We start from the raw sequence: 23,511 nt of genomic DNA on the forward strand, positions 1-23,511 counted from the left end.
CATCAATTGCGGATGTGGCACCTAGATAAATATAAAAAAGAAGCGCCAAACATAGTGTGATAACGTCAACTAGCAAGAAAGTGACCATATATTCCAAATTAGTCTCGTACCAAGAACAGAAGATAAAATCGCTTATCTGGACAATAGTATCCCTTGGAACTCCCAAAGTTTCTTCTTGAGTAACTTAGACCTTCTGCGTCTTACCCAATACTAGAACTCAATTGGAAAATAGCAAATAATAGTGTAGTGCGTTCATAACATGCAAATGAATATCCTTCTATAAAAGATTTGTAATCAAAAACCATGCCATATCCATTTATAACAATAAATTGCCCGTACATTGTATAAAAACAAGGCAAGCTTATCTGTAAAAAGGACTCATCCAGAAATCCTTAAGAACCACTTGGCCGCAGGTGATAACAGTTCCTTCCACCAGAACAGATGACTGCCATGAGTAATAGATAGTTTCTTCACTCCTCTAGACACAGAACCTCCTTTCCAATCACCAACCAATCAGTCAAAAAACCGATGCTCCCTTGACGCGTTTCGTCTATAAAGACTTTCTCAAAAGGGTAAATATCAAACATTTGAAGGGTCCTCCCTTTTATAATCCCCCTTCTCCATCGGCAATACGATATACAGGAAGTCCGGGCCGGGCTCTCACTTCCGCCCTCAGACACCTGTGTCACTTCCGCCCAAACAGACTACATCACTTCTGTGTCTCCGGGAATATGATGTTTCGATAGATACAATGGCATTATTAAAAAAACAACCACACTACAAACTAAAATAATAACTACATAGTGGAACAGGCACCAGCGAATCGTTATCTAATTAATTAGTTAGAATGAATAGCATACATTAAACATATTAAATGCAATATAAAAATATGGTTATTAAATCCCCATGGACCACTTCTACTATATTCTAATCTAGACAAAGTCCAACTACATAAACATACCTACTAAAAACTAGCTACATGCACATTTTCAAAACCAGTCCCCATCAATTCAGAATTAGGTGACAGTATACATCTATATCGCTAAATCAAAGCCACCATGATAAAACACTTCTCTATATACAATTCACCTAACTCATAATTACAATAACAAAAAAATAGGGAAGGAAGCAAAAACAAAAAAGAGAGAAAAGACAAGTTTAGTTTACAGACGTTAAATGAAAGAGGCAATTTCAAATGCTTCATTGAGACCCAGAGGTGCAAGTGTATTCAACTTAAAAATCCAGAACATTTCCCTACATGACAATTTCCGAGCAAGATCTCCACCCCTAGGGCCTAATACTATGTGTTCTATAGCCTTAAACTTTAATAAATCAGGATTACCATAATGGAATAGAGAAAAATGCTTTGGGACTGCATGTGTCTGTAATTTATTCTTTATAGCTCGTATGTGCTCCTGCATGCGTATTTTCACCATTCTTTTGGTTTTTCCAATGTACTTTAGATGACATGGACATTCCAGCATATAAATTACTGAAGTATTCATGCAGTTCATTCCACTTTTGATCTTATATTCTTTAGAGTTTGTGGAATCAGAAAATGTTCTGCTTCTAGAATCAACCCATTTGCACATATTACATTTACCACATTTCCCAAAACCATAATTAAAATTCTTCAAAAAAGTCCCCCTATTTGAAGAATCAGATTTATTTACCAGTAGGCTAGGTGCTAGCATAGCTTTCAAGTTTTTAGTTCTCCTAAACACAATATCTGGTCTATCATTCAACTTAGTACCCAAAATTGAATCCATTTTAATGATATTCCAATGTTTGTTGAGAGTATGTCTAATCCTCTTTTCATCGATACTAAAGTCAGTTATAAACTGGACTATTTCCTTTTTAGTATCCTTAATCTTATACATTAAAATATCTTTCCTCCTTTTCTCTATTGTTCTTTCCAAAGCATTATCCAATAAATTAGCAGGATAGCCACGTTCCTTAAACCTTTCTAGATAAATTTTTGATTGTTCCTCACAGATCTCTTTTTTAGAGCAATTTCTCTTCACTCTATTAAATTGAGAGAGTGGTATGTTGTCCTTCCATTTTTTCTGGTGGCAACTTTCATAATGGACATAACTATTGCTATCCACCTCTTTAATAAAAGTTCTAGTTTCAATATGCCCCTCTATAGCTTCAAGTTTAAGGTCCAAGAAATCTATACATTTATTATCAGTCTTGTAGGTAAAACTCAAATTGAGACTATTCTTTCCAATATATTCAAAAAAAGAGTGAAGATCTTCACTAGAACCCTCCCAAATCAAGATAATATCATCTATATAACGCTTATAAAAAATAATATTAGACCTAAAAGGATTATTGCCGTATATGTTATCCAATTCCCATTTTCCCATAAAGATATTAGCAAAGCTTGGCGCAAAGGGTGTGCCCATGGCAGTGCCACATAATTGGATGAAAATAATATCCAGGAATTTTAAATAATTCCGAGTAAGAATAAACCGTACCAAATTACATATAAATTCCCGATGAGAAGATGTAATATTGTCATCCAATTTTAAAAAATGCTCAACAGCTTCAATTCCCTGATTATGCTCAATTGAAGTATATAGAGCCTGCACATCTATAGTTGCCCACCTAAAATTCTCTTTCCATTCAAAAGATTCCAGTAGCTGAAGCAGGAGAGTGGTATCCTTTAAATAGGCCGGTAGCAAAGTTACATATTTCTTTAGGAAAATTTCTACATATTGTGATGCTGGAGCAGTCAGGGAATTAATCCCAGCAATTATGGGCCTTCTCGGGGGATTTGTCAGGGACTTATGAATTTTAGGGAGAAAATAAAAAATAGGGATAATGGGATTCTCCTGAAACACAAATGAGAACTCATCTTTATCAATAATATTCTTAGCCAGAGCTTCATGGAGTAACCCCCGTAACTCATCAACAAATAGCTCAGTAGGATCTTTATCTAAGACCTTATAAGATTTTTATCTTCCAAGATTCTATTAGCTTCAGATATATAGTCACTTTTATTAAAGAGCACAATCCCCCCCCTTATCAGCCTGTTTAATTATGATCTCATCATTATCCATAAGATGCTATAATGCACTTCTCTCCAACCTAGATAAATGTATTTTATACTTATTAGATCTATTAATACCAATGAGATCATTCTTAACCAGTTGGTAAAAAATCTCAATATTTTCCCCTTTCGATTCAAGTGGGTTGAATTTGGAAGGTCATATTAAACCTGGTTTAGATTCCGGAAGTCTAATTGATTCTTGAGAATCATGATTCTCCAATTCTCTTTTCTTAAAATGGCGCTTCAGAGCGAGTCGCCTAACAAACTTGTTCAGATCTACAAAAAGTTGGAACTCATTTACTTGATTAGTAGGGGCAAAAGAAAAACCTTTTCTCAAAAGTTTAATTTCATCAGATGACAATTTATATTGAGAAAGATTAAATATTCCTTGTTCATTTGTCTGCATTACATCATTTATAGGTTCCGTCTTTTTCTTTCCCTGTACTCCGGCTCATTTCCCTCTCCTTCTGCATACCTTCTTTTGAGGGGGGAGGCTGTTCTTATATTCTCCCTTATCGCAAATCTTTTGAATATCGTGTCCTCTTTTGGAGTAGGAGTAGGGGACAAAAAAATCTTCCTCCACACTCCAAAATTTATCTCTTTGTAACGGAGTATATCTATTCGACAACCCTACAGGGAAACTTATTATGGAACTTCTTATCCCTCCTCCTCAAATTCACTGTAGTCCACCCTTCATTGGGCTGCTGGTTCATTCTAGTTGTTTTCCTATTCCCCCAAGGGGTCTTTTGATTAGATTTACAGTTAGTAAATTTACTCCAACTATAAACCACATCCAATTCATAGTCTTTCTTGTCCCTTAGAAATTTTATTTATTTTCTCCCAATTACCTCTGATTCCATCCTATCTAGTTTCTTCTGAAGGACAGCCTCATTAATTTTAAAATCCTCCTTCAACCTCAAACCTTTTGCTACCTGTTCCCTTTCTTTCAATTCTTTATTAATATTTTCAAGGTTTTTCTGTTTTTCTAGTATAATTAACCCTTATAAGATTAAAAGAACATTCACTAAGGGTATTTTCCAACTCTTTGATGAAATGTGGATTATCAGTCCAAAATATGGGATTTTTCTTAATTCTCAAACCTCTTGGAATTCGTTTTACCCTAATGTATTCTTCCAAACCAGTGATGTCCCACCAAGTTCTCATTTCTTTCGATAACAACTTTTCTGTCTCCCAGAAAAACTGATCTGTAGAGTCTAGGACATCAGGGTTGGTTATAGGGTTTTGATTTTCCTTAAATATCCTTTGACAGAATTCTATTCTTTTAGTATCAATATTAGATCTAAACATGATAGATATAGAAACACCAGCTGCCAAGTCTTAAAGTGCAAAATAGTGATAGAATAAAAACAGTGATAAAAGACAACAGCGCTCAGTGACTCAGGGCGGAAGTGACACAGGTGTCTGAGGGCGGAAGTGAGAGCACGGCCCGGACTCCCTGTATATCGTATTGCCGATGAAGATGGGGGTTTATAAAAGGGAGGACCCTTCAAATGTTTGATACTTACCCTTTTGAGAAAGTCTTTATAGACGAAACGCGTCAAGGGAGCATCGGTTTTTTGACTGATTGGTTGGTGATTGGAAAGGAGGTTCTGTGTCCAGAGGAGTGAAGAAACTATCTATTACTCGTGGCAGTCATCTGTTCTGGTGGAAGGAACTGTTATCACCTGCGGCCAAGTGGTTCTTAAGGATTTCTGGATGAGTCCTTTTTACAGATAAGCTTGCCTTGTTTTTATACAATGTACGGGCAATTTATTGTTATAAATGGATATGGCATGGTTTTTGATTACAAATCTTTTATAGAAGGATATTCATTTGCATGTTATGAACGCACTACACTATTATTTGCTATTTTCCTATTGAGTTCTAGTATTGGATAAGACGCAGAAGGTCTAAGTTACTCAAGAAGAAACTTTGGGAGTTCCAAGGGATACTATTGTCCAGATAAGCGATTTTATCTTCTGTTCTTGGTACGAGACCAATTTGGAATATATGGTCACTTTCTTGCTATTTGACGTTATCACACTATGTTTGGCGCTCCTTTTTTGTATATATATATACACATACAGTGACAAGGAGAATTATTTGCCACACCTCTCCTACATAGGAATTGGTAAAATCCCAAAGAGCCTGCAGGTACAGGCTGCAGACAGGGTTAAATTCCCACTAAGTCTTTCATACAGTACATAGGTGCACCACATGGGTGTAATCAGTTTGTTACTTTCTTTATTGGTTGAGTAGTGCTTAGGAGAAGAATAAACCTCTGCTATGTTGTTGTGTGGGGGTGGGGGGTGGGGGTAATCGATTCAAGTAAGTTGTCTGGTGACTTAGCAGCAGATCTGTGTCTAGCTAGAGCTAGGGTCACCAAGTGTCACCCTGACAAAAGTGTGCTGTGTTATTATATGAACAATATAAACACAGTTTATTCAAGAGAATAAGAGTTTGTGTGTGTCTCTCTCTCTCCCATGGTCGAAGACGAAATTTAGAAGTGGTGGTATGAAAAATTAAAAGTGGCAATATGGAAAATGTAAGTGAGTGGAATGTAATAGTTTTACAACATGTCATACCATTGTATAGCAAGTTTACATTGGCACCATGTGAAGGGCCTCCTTTCAAGGACAGTTGGGTGTTTTAACGCTTTAGAGGGTACCAGCAGCATTAAAGGATTGTTTTAAGGGAGGGAAGAGGTCAATGGTGGCTCAGTATTTTGGAAGAACTGGACACAGTGCAGTAAGCAAGCAGCGAAAGAAACGTCCATGAGCACAGTCACCGCCTGTACAGCTTCTTAGTGGATATGCTGTCCTGACATGACTGCAATGGTAAATTGGTCTTTTAAGTCATCTGCCATTGCTCCATTACTTAATGGGGCAAAAATCATGTTAAATTGGCCTCACAGTACCTGGTATATTCCTTTGTTGTTGCATTCATATTCACCAACTGCCAGCCCACAATAATAGTTGAAACTTGGGTCTGTACAGATGTTAAAACCCATTCTCAAAAGCTGCTACTAGCGGTGTAACTAAGGATTTAACTAACAATCAGTGAACCAATCTGTGGAAATTGATATTTAACAATCAGTGAATCAAGTAGCATAAATTGGGGGAGGGAGAGCCCAGTGTATCAACTGCCCTGGAGGACCCTGCTTTTCTGAGCATGTGCGGTGGGTGAGACATGCACAGCTGAGCTCTGCTTGGGATATTAGATCCACTATGATAGTTATTTAAATTCTTAAGAATTATCATGGTGACATCACCAGGGATATCCTAGAATAGAGCGATGTCTGGGGAGAGCTCTCCACAGCACTCCATCATCACTCAGTCATTAATCGAGCGAGGCCTGATGATGCGATTCATCATTATCATCATCAATACCCCATCCCACCCTCTTTACAAGAGGATAGGCATTATCCACAAGGGTGGTCTACTTTCCTGGGAGTCCAGGAGGATTCCCCAAAATTCGGCAGTATCCTGGAAATTTCAGGAGACTAGGCAAGTAAGCTATGTAAACTTGATAGAAAAGTAGATGTATATAATAATTTACAGTCGACTTCTGTTGTTGCACTAATTGTGTAAATGGCAGCAAAAGTAATGACAGTAAAGTTAACTAATACTAAACACAATTTGATACAAATTTCTATTTATTAAAATATGTATTTGGTTCTGTGTCATTAATGTTGTACAGTAGATATTAATTTTGCTTCTTGAGGCAAGAAAATTCTTTATTGTAGCATTGGTGTGATGCAAGTAATTTATTGCAAACTTTTGTTGTAAGTTGGGCTGAATTGCAAAGAATGATTATTAGAGAATATACCTGGTTGTAATAAATGGTGATGTTCTGCAGAGGGTGATATAAAGCGGCAGTACTATACTAAACATTTTACACCTCTTCCGACTTTCCACCAGATGGTGTATGACAAGGAATAGATTATTTTATTACATACATAGTAAAGTTGAATACTATTTATATGTGTGTGTCTTACACTAATAGTGAACTTACATTTCAACACGCTGCATATTACATTTTATTATCGCTCTAATTTATACTACTACGAAACCTTAGCTACATGTTATCAAAATATTGCTAGCAAGTTTAGTTTAAAAAAAGTAATACAAAATCTGCAGTATTGCTTTACAAAAATCCATATTATTTTTTTTTGTTCAGATATAATATCTAATCCAATGAAACCAAACTTAGGCTGACATGCATTTTATAAAATTGCACATATAAAGTGTATGTTTTTTGGTTTATCTACGTACTAGCGGATATAATAGAATGTCCGGCTACCGAATGAAGCAAAGTATACAAAGCATAGGAGAAAATGTTTGGTCTTTGTCCATAACTGAGTGTCTTATTGGCTTCTTCTTAAATCTGGATGGCATCGATCAACATTTCCCTGAAATATACTGTATGTCGGGATCTATGTATAGAGAAATATGGAGGAAAGAGTGGCTCACTCCTTCACTTTTATGGATTAATACCATTTGTTGCCAGTTATAAATTAATGTTTAATATGCATGTGGATGTTTAATTTTTGTTCTAAATACATCATAAATAAGTTTTGCTACAGTTCTTCATTTTAGACCCTGTGGGGTCATGTAGAGTTGGATGCATTTGCACCAAGACCATATGCAGGACAAGACAGACATGTAAAAGCGCATTTACCTTGTTATGCTCAAATAGACCCTGCTCAAGATGAAACCAGCTGTACATTACTCTCATTTACTCCAGGTATATGTCAGGAGTAACAAGTTCTTTATACATACACCCCACGTAAGTGTAGAGAAAGTCTAGAGATGTAGCTTATACCACTTTCATACTACCGCCCCTGTAATATCCCGGGTTTTTGAAGCCGGGTTTTTGCAGGGTCTCGGAGCGTCCCAGCTCAGAAACACCATTCATACTGCACCTCGGACCCCCTCGGACCCGGGAATTTCCCGGGTTGACCCCATTCATACTGCACAAGTCTGTGCCCTGGCAATTTGTGGGAGTCATCACCAGAGCAGTTTTCATTGGCTGAAAAATGGTGATGTCATTGAAAGGTGACTGGTTTGTTGACGCATAAAGATGATGCTAAAAAGGGTGGTGATTGTTTACCACATTACTTTTCATCATGGCCGACGACTCACTTTTGTGTAGCCCAGAGTTCATGTTTACTAGTATTTTTTTGATGTTTTATGCAGCAAATGAGAGTTTGCTGCAGCTGCTGACACTGTGCACTCTTGCACAGTCCCAGTTCAGGAGGAGGAAGGCGAAGTTTATGGCACAACAGAAGAAAACTCGGTGTCTGTATATGCGCAGGAGGAGAGCGTTTCTCAGGGCCATCATTGCCTCAATTTTGAGATTCAGTGCTGCCAGTAACTGAACCATGCATGCCAGAGAGCGTAGCCACGGAGAGAGCTTTCTGGTCTACTGTGGAAGCGTTTGAGGAACAGCAGTGGATGCAACACTTCAGAATGTCCCGTGGGACATTTAACTATGTGCTGGACCTTATTACCCCAGCACTTTCCAGGAAGGCCACTAACTTTGGGAAACCTATTCCACCATGTAGGCGCCTTTCTATTGTGTTTTGGTGGTATGCTACACCTGGAGAATACCGGACAATCTCCTGCTTGTTTGGAGTGGGGATATTCACGGTGTGCACTCCAGTGCATGAAGTCACCACGGCATTGCTGGAAGCCCTGTATCATCGCTTCATCTCCTTACCGCAAGGTCAGCGCCTGGACTATTAGTAAAGTCTTAGTAGTAACTGCAAATTATGCATTACCATATTTGTTCACAATATAATAATGTAATGAAGTGTCATATACATAACAGTGAACAGTATCTTAACAATTATGAATAAATGTTAATGTTGCATATAAAATGTAATTAAATACAAACGCAGATACAAAATACAAATTTAAATTAAATACAAAAATCTGATGTTTTCCCCTCTAAAAATGAAATGGGAATCATTTTTTTCTGTCCCAGTCCAAATAGAGGGAGACTTCATGCAATATAACAGCCACTGTAATAATTTAATGATGAATTCAGCTAGAGAGGTCAATCCGCAATCAGCATCTCAGAAGCAGCTAGCTGATGTTTTTGATTGTCATCACCATCATTGTGTCCCGTTGAACGAGCCTTCCAGTACCCACAAGACATATACCTCCCAACAGGTTTATCTGTGTCCAGGACTACTACAGCCATAATGAAGTAAACGCACTGTTACAGTAGTCGTCATAAGTGTAAAATGCATCAAAAGCTGCATATGGACGTAAGAAAATACGTACTGTGTATCACTGTTGACCATTAAAAGAAGACACTGAGGCACAAAGAATATGACCACTTTTATGGATATATAAAGTGTATTTCTTTTTTTACATATTAACATTTAGACTGGACATTGAGTCTTTTATCAATTTGATCCCCAATCTATTTATAGTGCTTGACTAGATCTACTTTCTAACAATCATCAATATCAACTCAAACTTGTACCCATGTAATGTTTGCAAAAAAAGTATGTCACCTAACTAATGTTTTTAAAAAAGCATCACTAAATAAGATGCATCTGAAGGGGTTGTGCTTAACTTGCACCATGATTGCACTGCACTGTGAGTGATACAAATTCTGTGTTCAGGGCTGTATTTTATAAGGTGGCGCTATATAAATAAATAATAATCATTTTAATATATCTGGAGCAAATATGCAACAATCACCTCCATCAACTCCAAAACTTGTACTCATTTAAAGTTTGTATCTGCAAACCCCTTCTGAATCTGCAAGTTAGTGCTCCTGATCCACCTCCTGATCCACCTCTCCAAGCTCAAGGAATGTAAATGCAATACACATGCAACAATAAATATGGAAGAAAGTTGTGCATATGGGCAGTGCTACAATTTTATACCAAAATGCATCTTTCTCTTGGACAAATCAGGCCCTTTAGAATTAATTTAACTAAAACAATCTCAGATGGTTTTGTAGTCCCCAACTTATTGCAAACAATTAAGATGAATGTTCCAATGCATACATTATTCATTATGTTATATTCCTGAAATCACACAACACATATTTAATGTAGATAATTTAATTGGGACTATTTATGTCCCTGGAAATTTTTCTTATAAGTTGGCAGAAAACTACCTGATTACAGCGGAAGCTCAGGATGGTGGTGGATTGGTTACTTCCTGTAAATTGATTTTTCAAATTATGAACGTTAATAACAATATACCTTATATAACAATATAATGTCTGTTGCCGGCAATCCCAAAAGAGTCAAACCCTGGTACAGTCCTAGTTCTCAATAATATTCATGTTTTGGACAATAGGGAAAACGCTTGTACAAGGTAGTAGAAACATGTGGGTACAACTTAGCTAGACCGAAAAAGTATATGTAAATACACCAATTAAAGCTGTTTTCTTCAATGTCTACAAATGTCCATTTATCTATCTCTAAATAATCTATCTCTAAAGGTTGATTGCAATTCTCCCTTTTTTGATAACACAATTATACTATCTATATTTCAGGAACGAACCCATAAGTTGTCTTGCCCGTGCAACAGATAATGATTTCAGTGACAATGGTAATTCTGAATAACATTGAAGACATCACTAGACCTTGATATATTTCCACAAACTCAATATCGGGAGATATTTATGCTCAGGGGTCATTTCACAATAAACACGTATTGAAATTTCAGTTCTTGGAGATGGCTAAAGTCAATAGTTTGCCACTGTCACAGTGAGGATATGTATCATTGATAAAAATGAAAATGCTCCTAATATTCTCTACCCAAATACAGAGGGATCAACATTATTTGATTGGATTCCTCACCCTGCTGAGAAAGGTTATCTAGTAAGTAAATAAATTGCAGTGATTGTTGATTCTGGCTATCTTATGTAACCCCCGTCACTGTGTGTAAGGTGGGGTGCAAATGTTACACAGTGCACCTCTTTCTCAAGCCCTGGCTAGCTGAGGGGCATGGGTGGAAATGACCAGTGGGTCCCTGCACATGCGTTTCTTTATAGTTAGTGGGATACAGGTGAAGTCACTTTGTGGTGCAGTGCAATAAGAGTCACAATAAATTGGGTGCCAGACCATCTCTATGACAAACTGAACTCTTTATTTACGCTCCTCTTCCTCCAGCACAATAATCTTAATGGTTCCAGCAATACAGAAATATATACAGCTCCTTACTCTCTCCAGCACAGTTCTTAATGAGCAATAGGAATATAGTTACAAATATATCTTCTTAGTCCTCCTGCACACATCATACACTGCTGGTGTTGTCACAGTACATACCAGGTTCTCCTGGTAACAGTAGTTCCACAACAGCCTCTGCTTTCAGTACACACATGCAGGAATCACAATATGGCTTACACCCAGCACACACTTATAGCTCTGACCCTTTTTCTGTGTAGCTCCCAGCTCTGCAAGAAGGGGTAACATCCCTGGTGCTATAACACTATTCATTAGTGTTCTCTCTGCCCCTCTCTGGGTTTACCACAACTCCAAAACTGCCTCTCTTTGCTACAACCCTCTCTCTAGGGGTCTCTGCTCTGGGGACTCTCTCCCTATTCAGGGCACACATTCCTTGCCCTGGCGCAGTCACCACGCTCGCGCTCCCAGGCAATGCCCGGGGAGCCTGGGAGTTCCCCAGCTTCTCTCAGTCCCTCTCTCCTCTCTCTGTCCCTCCTACTTTCTCCTCCTTCTCTTTTTCCCCCCTTTTTACAGCCCCTCCTTTTTCCCAGTCACTAGCAGACTGGGCTGGGTTGTCACCATAGCAACCCCTCTAAGTCACTTGATGCATGGTTCCTTAAAACGCCACTAGGGGGCGTTACACTTATGGTGAAATTAACATGAGAATTCCCTGACATGGGTAATCCGAAGTAACGAATTGTAGTCCTTGAAAATGAATTTGTCTTTCTTTCTGCTACAGTCAGTTTAGTCCTGGTACTGGCAGACATATTACAACAGATTATTTTAGAAATAGCCAAACACCCAAGTGGTTCAAAAACATCTTCTAACACAGAGGTAATCAAACCTCAAGAGTTACTAACAGGTCATGTTTTCAGGATTTCTGCCTGTAGAAACAGATTGGATCATTTATGACCCAGAAAAATTAGATTAACTCACCTGTATATGATTAAAGAAAACCTGAAAACATGAATTGTTGATCGCTCTTGAGGACTGAGTTTAACTACCTCTTCTCTAACATATCATGTTATTTATCAATATCAATAGCTCTGATTTTCCTTCCGTTTATAATAAAGGTTATGGATACTGGGCCTGATTCATTAAGGAAAGTAAGGGGGGAAAAAATGAGAAAGTTTTCTCCTGGACAAAACCATGTTACAATGCAAGGGGTGCAAATTAGTTTATTATTTTAAATTTGATATCATGTAACACACAAATACTTGATAGTTTTATTTTTACACTGAAATTTAATGATGATCTAGGACATGTCCTACACCAACTATAAATCTGTCCCCACATTTTACATTTAGTTCCCCTCCAATGCAACATGGTTTTGCCAAGGTGAAAAAGTTACTAATTTTTTGCCTTAGTTAATGAATCAGGCCCATCTTGATTTATAAGTTCAATTTTTGGAATATTACAGAGAAATGTTTATTCCCAGTTGACTTTTGGATGTAGTTCCTAGTTTGGTGATAGAAGTTTATCTTTCCATTTCATATGATATTTGTGTGACCTTGGATTTACATACCATATACTTGTTTACCATTTGTCAAGAATGATATCACAGAAAACATAACAAAACAACAAAACAAAACAAATATTGATGCATTTTATTCTGCTTTTGGAAATAGATGTTTAAAAAGTTTTGACATCTATCTGTTTACAGAGGTAAGACTTTTATGTATATATGTATATTCTAACCTAAAATGTATTTGCAATGTCGATTAAAAAGTGTCATTTGTATATGTCAAATTGTATAGCGTAATTTCTTATCTTACTGTAGCCAATTAAATCAAAAGGTAGCAATTCAATTTCATTCACCAAACACAATGGGCTAGATTTACTAAGCTGCGGGTTTGAAAAAGTGGGGATGTTGCCTATAGCAACCAATCAGATTCTAGCTTTCATTTATTTAGTACCTTCTACAAAATAACAGCTAGAATCTGATTGGTTGCTATAGGCAACATCCCCACTTTTTCAAACCCGCAGCTTAGTAAATCTAGCCCATTGTGTTTGGTGAATGAGATTGAATTGCTACCTTTTGATTTAAATTTAAACTGTTATTTTGTAGAAAGTACTAAATAAATGAAAGCTAGAATCTGATTGGTTGCTATAGGCAACATCCCCACTTTTTCAAACCCGCAGCTTAGTAAATCTAGCCCAATGTATTAAATCATCATTTAACTGACTGTTTATTCGTAAACAATATCTCAACTATACTATAGGACTAAGAAGGGAACCAATTTCTTGAAATTGAGACAACCTTCTCTCCAATATTTAGAGAACAATACTTTGTGAATAATTTAGCAAATGGTAAGTAAGGTTTTTACTGGATTTTAACACTGAGAGTTGATTGTGTCCAGAAAAAACATGTGGAAGACGGTCAGTGAAGCTGCAGAAGACGGCACCAGTAAATGACTTGTCTTATCGTTAAACTACAACATAGTCGCTAATCAGCATATCGAGCAGCTTCAGGACTCCATCTCTCTGCACATGGTCTGCTGCCGTTAAGTTCAGCACACCCTCTTCATTGTGGTGCAATTACCACCACAATCTTCTGCTATTGCCATCTCATGAGATATTCAATGAAAAATATGCTTTATTTATTTACATAAAACCTTTTCTGCGCATGGGAATTCTTGCTAAATATCTCTTTTTATACTTTTTAAAATATTTTGTCATTTATTTATTTTTTACAAGTAGAACTGAACGCCCCAGCAAGACAGGCCAGGTGACGCAGTAAGACTATGCTTACCGCTGCCAGTTAGTATCGCTGGGCAGCAGAGCATCACTGAGTATTACTCTGAACTGGACAGCAGAGCATCACTGAGTATTACTCTGAACTGGACAGCAGAGCATCACTGAGTATTACTCTGAGCTGATCATCAATATTTGTTTGGTAAATCACGGCCATAGGAGGTTCTTACGGCTGTGATAACAGGAGACAGAAAAACAGCCCTATCACTTTTTAATAAATAGACGTCTAAGTGTGCCATGGCGAGACCGGAGATATGGCCTGATCTCCGATGGACAAGCTCTGGAGGCTGTACCCTGTGAATGATTTGTGAGGATCCAGCCAGACCTATAAGGTGCTCATGCACAAGGCAGGAGGAATAGAATGAGCTGAGAGAAAACATAGTTTCCATGTTATGTGGTGAGTTCCCAGCAGCTCTGTAGACATGACTCCTGTGAGAAAACAAAGCCTGATAAATTGTTTAATTACAATTCAATATGATTCTTTATTACCACCAGGAATTATCTCAATAAAAAGTGAATTCAAATGTATTAATATCATTACCTATCATCATTTTTATATCTGCACCCAAACTATAATAGACATTTTGGCCTGTGGTTTAATCTGGTGATACTAAGAGAGAGCACATTTACTTATATAGTGAGGAAATCCCAAGTAATAAGTGAATAAAACGTAACCATTATTAAACAAACAACAGCAGCCACCTGGCCTGAATATAACCTTTTGTCACTTATGCTGCTTCCCCACACTCCTATCTCACCATCACTAAATTAACAAATAAAACATAATCCCACTAGGCGTGTAATTCATTTTTTATGGTACTTTTGCTGCTTCCACATTTTCCTCGTTGATGTTCCATGACCACGTCTCATCTATATAATAGAAATAGATGCTTTTTACCAGTTGTGAAACAGTTTTACTGATTGCTTATCCTAGCAAACATATGTAACAAAAAGTATGGTCAGAGGGTGAAACAAATTTCACCTTGGCACATGGTGTCCTGTCTTTTGTGACCTTTCTACAAACCGGAAAGCAACATTATAAATTGTATGCATCAGCAATGCATTTAAAATATATGGATCTCAATTAGAAAGAGACAGGATAATATCATTTGCTATTAATTTAATTAAGGTCCCTCCCTATGATATAGAGCAGCTAGTCAAAATCATTATATATAGATATAGACATATATATATATTTGTGTGTGTGTGTGTATATATATATATGTATGGATAGATAGAGATCGATCGATCAATAGATAGATAGATAGATAGATAGATAGATAGATGTGTGTGTAGTAACTTTATATCATACTCACCAACTTTATCAAAATGTTTTCCGGGGAAGGTGGGCATGAGGGTGCGGGGCACCGGAAATCGCGGCATTTTGGCCCCGTCCCTGTGACGTAATAATGCAAAATGCGTCATTTTACAGCCGCGATTCCTGGTGAATCGCAGCGTTTGAACCAAATTCTGCCCACTTCACTAGGAAGTGGGCAGATCAGGGAGATTGCCACACTTTCCCGGGAGACCAGGAGACTCACGCGAAATGCGGGAGTCTCCCGGACATTCCGGGAGAGTTGGCAAGTATGCTTTATATGCTCAAATAGACCCTGCATATTCCCATAGGAGAAACACTTCCACATGATTATCTGGCAGTAATTTCAGTTTCCATAGTTGCACGACGATGGGTAGCGTTGCTGCCGCACAGCTGGGGTATTGGGTTCTATACTGACCAGCGCCCTATCTGTGTGAAGTTTCTATGATCTTACAATGTTTGTGTAAGATTCTTACAAAAACATACCGGTACTGACATTATTATCCCTAATGTGTCTGTGTGGTAGGAAATATAGAGTGTGAGCTCCACTGGGCAGGAACTGATGTGAGTGATTAAACATTCTCTATAAAGCGGAATAAGTATGTGCTATATACATAACTGTTATAACATATATATTATCAAGTCTTTCAAGGATAATTTCATACACCATATTTTTGCTTGGGATTTTTATTGTGATCTCCGTTTCACTGTACAGAAATGTTAGATTTAAGGGATATTTATGAATTAATTTGGACTAATTTTATTCTAAATACAATTCAATAGCTGATATAAAAATATTTTTGTTGCTGTTCTTCATTACAAACTCTGGATGGCACTGTTGACCACAAGTAACTCTGCACTTGCTAAACCGAGAGCTCTAGTACTTCCTCACAGTGCAGATCAGCAGCCAGCACTGCAAAATCTTCAGTTATTTGCTTTTGTGACAATTCTGGGACTGATTCTGATAAAGAAGACTAACAGAAAGCCTCATCTGTTGTCAAAGCATTAGAAGATGACATATGGACTCAAGCACAGAACAATGACATGGCAAGTGCTATTTTCTTTGTTTTCCTTTCTATGTGATGTTGTCCCAGCTCAGCTTCAGTATTCAATATATGAGGAGTTGAAGCAAGGATTTATCATAGGAAACATTGGCAATGACTTGACCTTAGATGTTAAGGATCTATATTTTAGGAAATTCCAGATCGTCTCACGTGGAAGGAAACAGTATTTTAATGTTAATTTACAAAATGGAGATTTGTATATTGCAGATAGAATAGACAGGGAAGGGTTATGTGGGGCTCAGCAGTTTTGCTTTCTGATTGTTGAATCAGTGATTGAAAATCCGTTACAGTTTTATACAATTAAAGTTGAGATACAAGATGTGAATGACAACTCACCAAACTTTTCTAAAAGCTTTTTCGAGGTAGGAATTAGTGAGTCTGCTGCGCTTGGAACTCGATTTGCTCTCGGTACCGCAAAAGATCCAGATCTTGGTAATAACTCTTTGCAGGGTTATAAGCTCAGTGATAATGATTATTTTATACTGGGTGAAAAACTAAATAGAGATGGGAAAAATCACCCCGAACTTGTGTTGGACAAGCCCCTTGACCACGAGAAACAAAGCTATTTTGAATTGATTTTAACGGCTTTTGATGGAGGAAGACCAGTTAGAAGCGGGACGGCTCTTATAAAGATCACAATCCATGATGTGAATGATAATTTTCCCATATTCAGCCAAGACACTTATCAGGTAACTTTAAATGAAAATATACCAAATGGTTTTCTAATTCTTCACCTAAATGCCACTGATGAGGATGAAGGATCAAATGCAGAAATATTGTATTCACTTAGCGATATTTCCGAAAATACACATCAGCTATTTGCAATAGATCCTCTTAAAGGAGATATTGTAGTAACGGGAAAGTTGGACTATGAGATAACAGATAGTTATGAGTTCACTGTGGAAGCTAAAGATGGAGGTGGTCTGGCTGCTCACTGTAAAGTGTTTATACTAATTACCGATGTTAACGATAACGCACCAGATATTACAATTACATCTCTGTCAGGATCAATCCCTGAGGATTCACCACCTGGTACTGTCATAGCGCTTGTAAATATCTATGATATGGACACTGGGGAAAATGGAGAGGTTGTCGGTGAAATTATTGGGAAGTTGCCCTTTCACCTACTTCCATCATCTACTAGTTACTATAAACTTGTGACTTCAACTACCCTGGACCGAGAATGTGCCACTGAGTATAAGATCACCGTAAAAGCTTCAGATAGAGGATCACCCCCACTGTCAGTCACTAAAACCATAACATTATCCATCTCAGATGTGAATGACAATCCTCCTGCTTTTGAGAAAAACAGTTATATTGTCTATATCCAAGAAAATAATCTGCCAGGAACTTCAGTGTATGGAATTAATGCATCTGATCTTGACTACAAAGAGAATGCGAAAATTACTTATTCCATAATCACCAACACTACTGAAGATATACCAGTCTCATCATTCATCTCCATAAACTCCATGTCCGGGGTTATTTATGCTCAGAGGTCATTTGATTATGAAAAGTTACAGGAATTTCAGTTCCAGGTGATGGCTAAAGACAGCGGATCTCCTCCTCTAAGCAGTAACGTCACAGTGAGGATATGTATCATTGATAAGAATGATAATGCTCCTAAGATTCTCTACCCATCACCAGACACTGAGGGATCAGCGTTATTTGAGTTTATTTCTCACTCTGCTGAGAAAGGTTACCTAGTGACCAAAGTGATTGCTGTGGATGCTGACTCTGGACACAATGCCTGGCTCTCCTATCACTTATTACAAGTTCCCGATTCAACATTATTTCTCATTGGCCAACACACTGGTGAAATCAGAATAGGACGAGAACTTCCAGACATGGACTTTTTCAGACAAAAGATTGTGGTTCTGGTGAAGGATAATGGAGTCCCCTCATTGTCAGCTACAGTCACTTTAAACTTGGTTGTGGCTGAAAACTTTCAGCAAGTTTTGCCAGAGATAAAACGTCAACCAACTAAACCGTATGTTGGAGCTAACATAACATTTTACCTGGTGATAGCTATAGCTCTGATTTCTCTTATATTCATTGTGACAGTGATGGTTATTGCAGTTGTGAAATGCCGAAATACTAATACCCCAACATCTTTAGGAACTCAAAGTAGAAACGTGTATCCTCAGTTCACCCTGGGATGTCCTTCTGAGATCAGTGATGGAAGTTTACCTTTTCCATTCTCATATGATGTGTGTGTGACCCTCGACTCTAAGCAGAATGAGATTGCCTATCTAAAGCCAGTCCAGAATGTCCCCACAGATAATCTCATTGACACTGGTGATTTAGTTGCTGGAAACGATGCTTTGAAAGATTGTCTACCTTCTACCAGCAACACACAGGTAAGACATGGCATATTGTGTGTATGTTACATGTCATGTACTAGAATATTTTGTTAGATTTTGAATTTTCATAGAAACATGATTTAGTAGAATCTATATTTTTATTAACTGTGAGAAAGTATTTTCATGAATTTTTTTTTTGGTAATCATTAACACATGAAATGTACAGTGACGTTCAATTAATATTATGTGTCACATTCATGGTGGCACAATGGTTAGTAATGCTGCTTCACAGCATTTGAGTCATGGGTTCGATTCCAACCAAAACCCTACCTGTGAGGAGACTGTATGTTCTTCACCTTGTTTGCATTGGTTTCCTACACTCCAAGAGCATACTGATAGCTAAAGTGGTTTCTTACAAAAATTAAACCTATTGTGTGTCCTTGTGGTAGGTAATATAGATTGTAAGTTCCACTGTAACAGGGACTGATGTGAATGGTTTAAGTATTCTCTGTGAATCACTGCATAATATGTGATGCTATATAAGTAATTGTTAATAAATAATACTGCAGGTTTAATATTCTCTATTTCCAATTAAATATTTCTATAAACACATGGACACTAGCTTGGAGTGTATTCTATAAGTTAATATCTCATATATTAGCATCAAAAAAAAAAAAGTACAGTAACTGAATGATTACATGCAGTTATATATTAGTAAAGATAAGTTATTTATGCCACAAATTAATGTAATTATTAAAAATATAATTACCATATCAATGATCAAGGGATAACCTGCCTATCCATTCTAATAAATTGTATTGTTCTTGCTGCATAATGATTCAACCTGTATTTGGTTTACAGATGAGTGAAGGAATGAGTATTGAATATATGAATTGTTTTTGCTGTGATAAATATTGTCATTCTGCTGTAGAACCATCTAGGGTTTGTTGTATGGACATAGTCTCATATATATATTTATATATATATATATATATATATATATATATATATATATATATAAAAATAAATATATATATAAATATTTTATATATATATATATATATATATATATATATATATATATATATATGGATTGATCTAGTTTTTCTGCCTTAAGACATACACTATTACAACTTTTTTGTTGAAATAAAATAACATTGGCATAAAACTGTCATCAAGGTTATCAGCATTCCTGCATTGGCGAATGTTATCCTCTGGGTGTCACTGTTGACCACAAGTAGTTGTCTATTAGCAAAATGTAGAGCTCTCTGAGTGTTATTACACTCTGTGCAGAACAGCAGCAAGATCTGCAATATTCTCACTGTCTCCTACAACTTGGATTACCCTGCTTAGAATTATAAAGACAAGGGGATATTCCACTTTCATCTATTCTAGATATTTTTCTCATAAAGAAGACACATATAAACTGTAGAAGATGAGGAATGAACTTCTACACAGGACAACAACATGGCAAGTGCTATTTGTTTTCTTTTCCTGTCTATGTGATATTGCTCCTGCTCAGCTTTTGTATTCAGTACATGAAGAGCTGAAACAAGGGTCTATGGTAGGAAATATTGCAAATGACCTGAGCTTGAATGTTAAGGATTTATCTATTCGCAAATTCCAGATTGTCTCGCATGGAAGGAAACAGTATTTCAATGTTAATTTACAAACTGGAGATTTGAATATTGCAGATAGAATTGACAGAGAAGGTTTATGTGGAACCCAACAGTCCTGCTTTTTAAATCTTGAAGCTGTGATTGAAAATCCTTTACATCTTTATTCAATTAAAGTTGAGATACAAGATGTAAATGATAATTCACCACATTTTTCCAAGAGCATATTTGATTTAGAAGTTAGTGAGCTTGTTTTACCTGGAACTCGATTTGCTCTCGGTACCGCAAAAGATCCAGATCTTGGTAATAACTCTTTGCAGGGTTATAAGCTCAGTGATAATGATTATTTTATACTGGGTGAAAAACTAAATAGAGATGGGAAAATTCACCCCGAACTTGTGTTGGACAAGCCCCTTGACCACGAGAAACAAAACTATTTTGAATTGATTTTAACGGCTTTTGATGGAGGAAGACCAGTAAGAAGCGGGACGGCTCTTATAAAGATCACAGTTCTTGATGTGAATGATAATTTTCCCATATTCAGCCAAGACACTTATCAGGTAACTTTAAATGAAAATATACCAAATGGTTTTCTAATTCTTCAACTAAACGCCACTGATGAGGATGAAGGATCATATGCAGAAATATTGTATTCACTTAGCGATATTTCGGAAAATACACATCAGCTATTTGCAATAGATCCTCTTAAAGGAGATATTGTAGTAACGGGAAAGTTGGACTATGAGATAACAGACAGTTATGAGTTCACTGTGGAAGCTAAAGATGGAGGTGGTCTGGCTGCTCACTGTAAAGTGTTTATACTAATTACCGATGTTAACGATAACGCCCCAGAAATTACAATTACATCTCTGTCAGGATCAATCCCTGAGGATTCACCACCTGGTACTGTCATAGCACTTGTAAATATCTATGATATGGACACTGGGGAAAATGGAGAGGTTGCCGGTGAAATTATTGGGAAGTTGCCCTTTCACCTACTTCCATCATCTACTAGTTACTATAAACTTGTGACTTCAACTACCCTGGACCGAGAATGTGCCAGTGAGTATAACATCACCGTAAAAGCTTCAGATAGAGGATCACCCGCACTTTCAGTCACTAAAACCATAACATTATCCATCTCAGATGTGAATGACAATCCTCCTGCTTTTGAGAAATCCAATTATATTGTCTATATCCAAGAAAATAATCTGCCAGGAACTTCAGTGTATGGAATTCACGCATCTGATCTTGACTACAAAGAGAATGCGAAAATTACTTTTTCCATAGTCACCAACATTACTGACAGTATTCCAGTATCATTATTTGTTTCCATAAATTCGATGACTGGGGCTCTCTATGCTCAGAGGTCATTTGATTATGAACAGTTGAGGGAATTTCAGTTCCAGGTGATGGCTAAAGACAGCGGATCTCCTCCTCTAAGCAGTAACGTCACAGTGAGGATATGTATCATTGATATAAATGATAATGCTCCTAAGATTCTCTACCCGTCACCAGACACTGAGGGATCAGCATTATTTGAGTTTATTCCTCACTCTGCTGAGAAAGGTTACCTAGTGACCAAAGTGATTGCTGTGGATGCTGACTCTGGACACAATGCCTGGCTTTCATACTACATTTTTCAGGCTCCTGACTCATCATTCTTTAATATTGATCAACGTACAGGGGAAATTAGAGTAGGGCGAAACTTTGAGGATATGGATTCTTTGCAGCAAAAGATTGTTCTTATGGTGAAAGACAATGGGAACCCGTCCTTGTCATCTACAGTTTCTTTAACTTTGGTTGTGGCCGAAAACTTTCAGCAAGCTCTCCCAGATATAATACACAAACCCAGTAATTCAAAAACATCATCTAACACCACCTTCTTCCTAGTAGTATCCATCGCCCTGATTTCCCTGTTGTTCATTGTGACAGTGATGGTTACAGTAATAGTTAAATGCAGAAAATCAAATAGTCCAACATCTTTTGGAAGTGTTGGTAGAAACGTGTATCCTCAGTTCACCCTGGGATGTCCTTCTGAGATCAGTGATGGAAGTTTACCTTTTCCATTTTCATATGATGTGTGTGTGACCCTTGACTCAAAGCAGAATGAAATTGCCTATCTGAAATCTGTCCAGAATGTCCCCACAGACAATCTCATTGACACTGATCCAGCTCCTGGAAAAGATTCTACGAAAGATTGCCTAGCTTCTACCAGCACAGTTCAGGTAAGACAGGTCCTATTTATGTTAAGTGGGAGAGGTAATATTATTATTATTATTATTGTTTATTTATAAAGCATCAACATATTATGCAATACTGTACATTGTGGGGATCATATTACAAATTACATACATTGACATGAAACAGAATAACTGATACATAAAGTAGCAGAATAACAATTGTAGCTGGTGGTGGGAAAATTGTGGTTGATTACTGTAAGGCCTATGCATTATCAGCCACCAATATTAAAGCGGACATTGACTACTGGGATTTCTGTGCCGCTACCTACAGTGGAGTATTGCTGGAATGTGGAGGGACAGTGGAAGGTGGAGACCCGAAAAATTAGCTGGTCATTGTAGAAATGTAGTCATTTATCTTAACTGAGCCTCCTTCTTCTTCTAGTGCTGAAGATCTCTTTGGCTTTAGTGCTCTATTGGCACTCTTGCGGTTATCTGCTAACTTAGAGTAGCTTTGTGCCTGGTGTATTTATTTTGCATTGTGCTTGTTGCTGGACATTTAGGCTGCATTGGGAGTACATGGTCAATATTTTAAGCTATTTTATTAGATCTTACATGTTTCCATTGTGCTCAAGAATTTGACATGTTCTAAAAGAAACAGTATCTGTTGTATCTTGTAGTTTCTTAAACTTTTTTCTTTTTGGAATATGTTTAAACACATACCTATGAATGTTTCTCTTCTAAAAGTTACTGTTAGAATGAATATGTAAACTAATATATATGATGGCAAAATAACATTGTTTAAAAACTGCAGGAAAAGTATTGTCCTGTGAAACTATCAGCATATGTTTATTGCCTTGAAAGATGGGTTTCCCGTGTGCCTCTGAAACTTTAACTAATCATTAAATCATTAATGACTGATCACTTTTCAGCAAACTATTAAGGGATTAATGTGACTTTTTTACGATTAATGTTTGCAGAAAATTTACATCAAGTATGTTGACAGACATCAATTGTAGAGCATGTT

General features: G+C 37.1%; 3 protein-coding genes across 3 annotated transcripts in view; all 3 read left to right on the forward strand.

Moving 5' to 3' along the window:
- Positions 1–16,333: 16,333 nt before the first annotated feature.
- On the forward strand, positions 16,334–18,215 carry LOC142150831 (protocadherin gamma-B2-like). The gene is made up of 2 exons (XM_075206015.1): positions 16,334–18,100; positions 18,162–18,215. Exons 1-2 carry the CDS (start codon positions 16,334–16,336, stop codon positions 18,213–18,215), a joined length of 1,821 nt encoding a protein of 606 aa, XP_075062116.1.
- LOC142152884 (protocadherin gamma-A4-like) overlaps positions 18,036–23,511 on the forward strand; it is a 445,481-nt gene continuing 440,005 nt past the window's right edge. The window contains exon 1 of the mRNA XM_075209997.1: positions 18,036–18,745. Within this exon, the coding sequence (XP_075066098.1) occupies positions 18,233–18,745 (513 nt within the window). The 5' untranslated portion in view covers positions 18,036–18,232. The remainder of the gene's footprint in view (positions 18,746–23,511) is intronic.
- On the forward strand, positions 20,124–22,935 carry LOC142149589 (protocadherin gamma-B2-like). The gene is made up of 2 exons (XM_075204914.1): positions 20,124–22,532; positions 22,930–22,935. Exons 1-2 carry the CDS (start codon positions 20,124–20,126, stop codon positions 22,933–22,935), a joined length of 2,415 nt encoding a protein of 804 aa, XP_075061015.1.

The sequence above is a fragment of the Mixophyes fleayi genome, chromosome 4, assembly GCF_038048845.1.
Source record: "Mixophyes fleayi isolate aMixFle1 chromosome 4, aMixFle1.hap1, whole genome shotgun sequence".
NCBI classification, from domain to species: Eukaryota; Metazoa; Chordata; class Amphibia; order Anura; family Limnodynastidae; genus Mixophyes; species Mixophyes fleayi.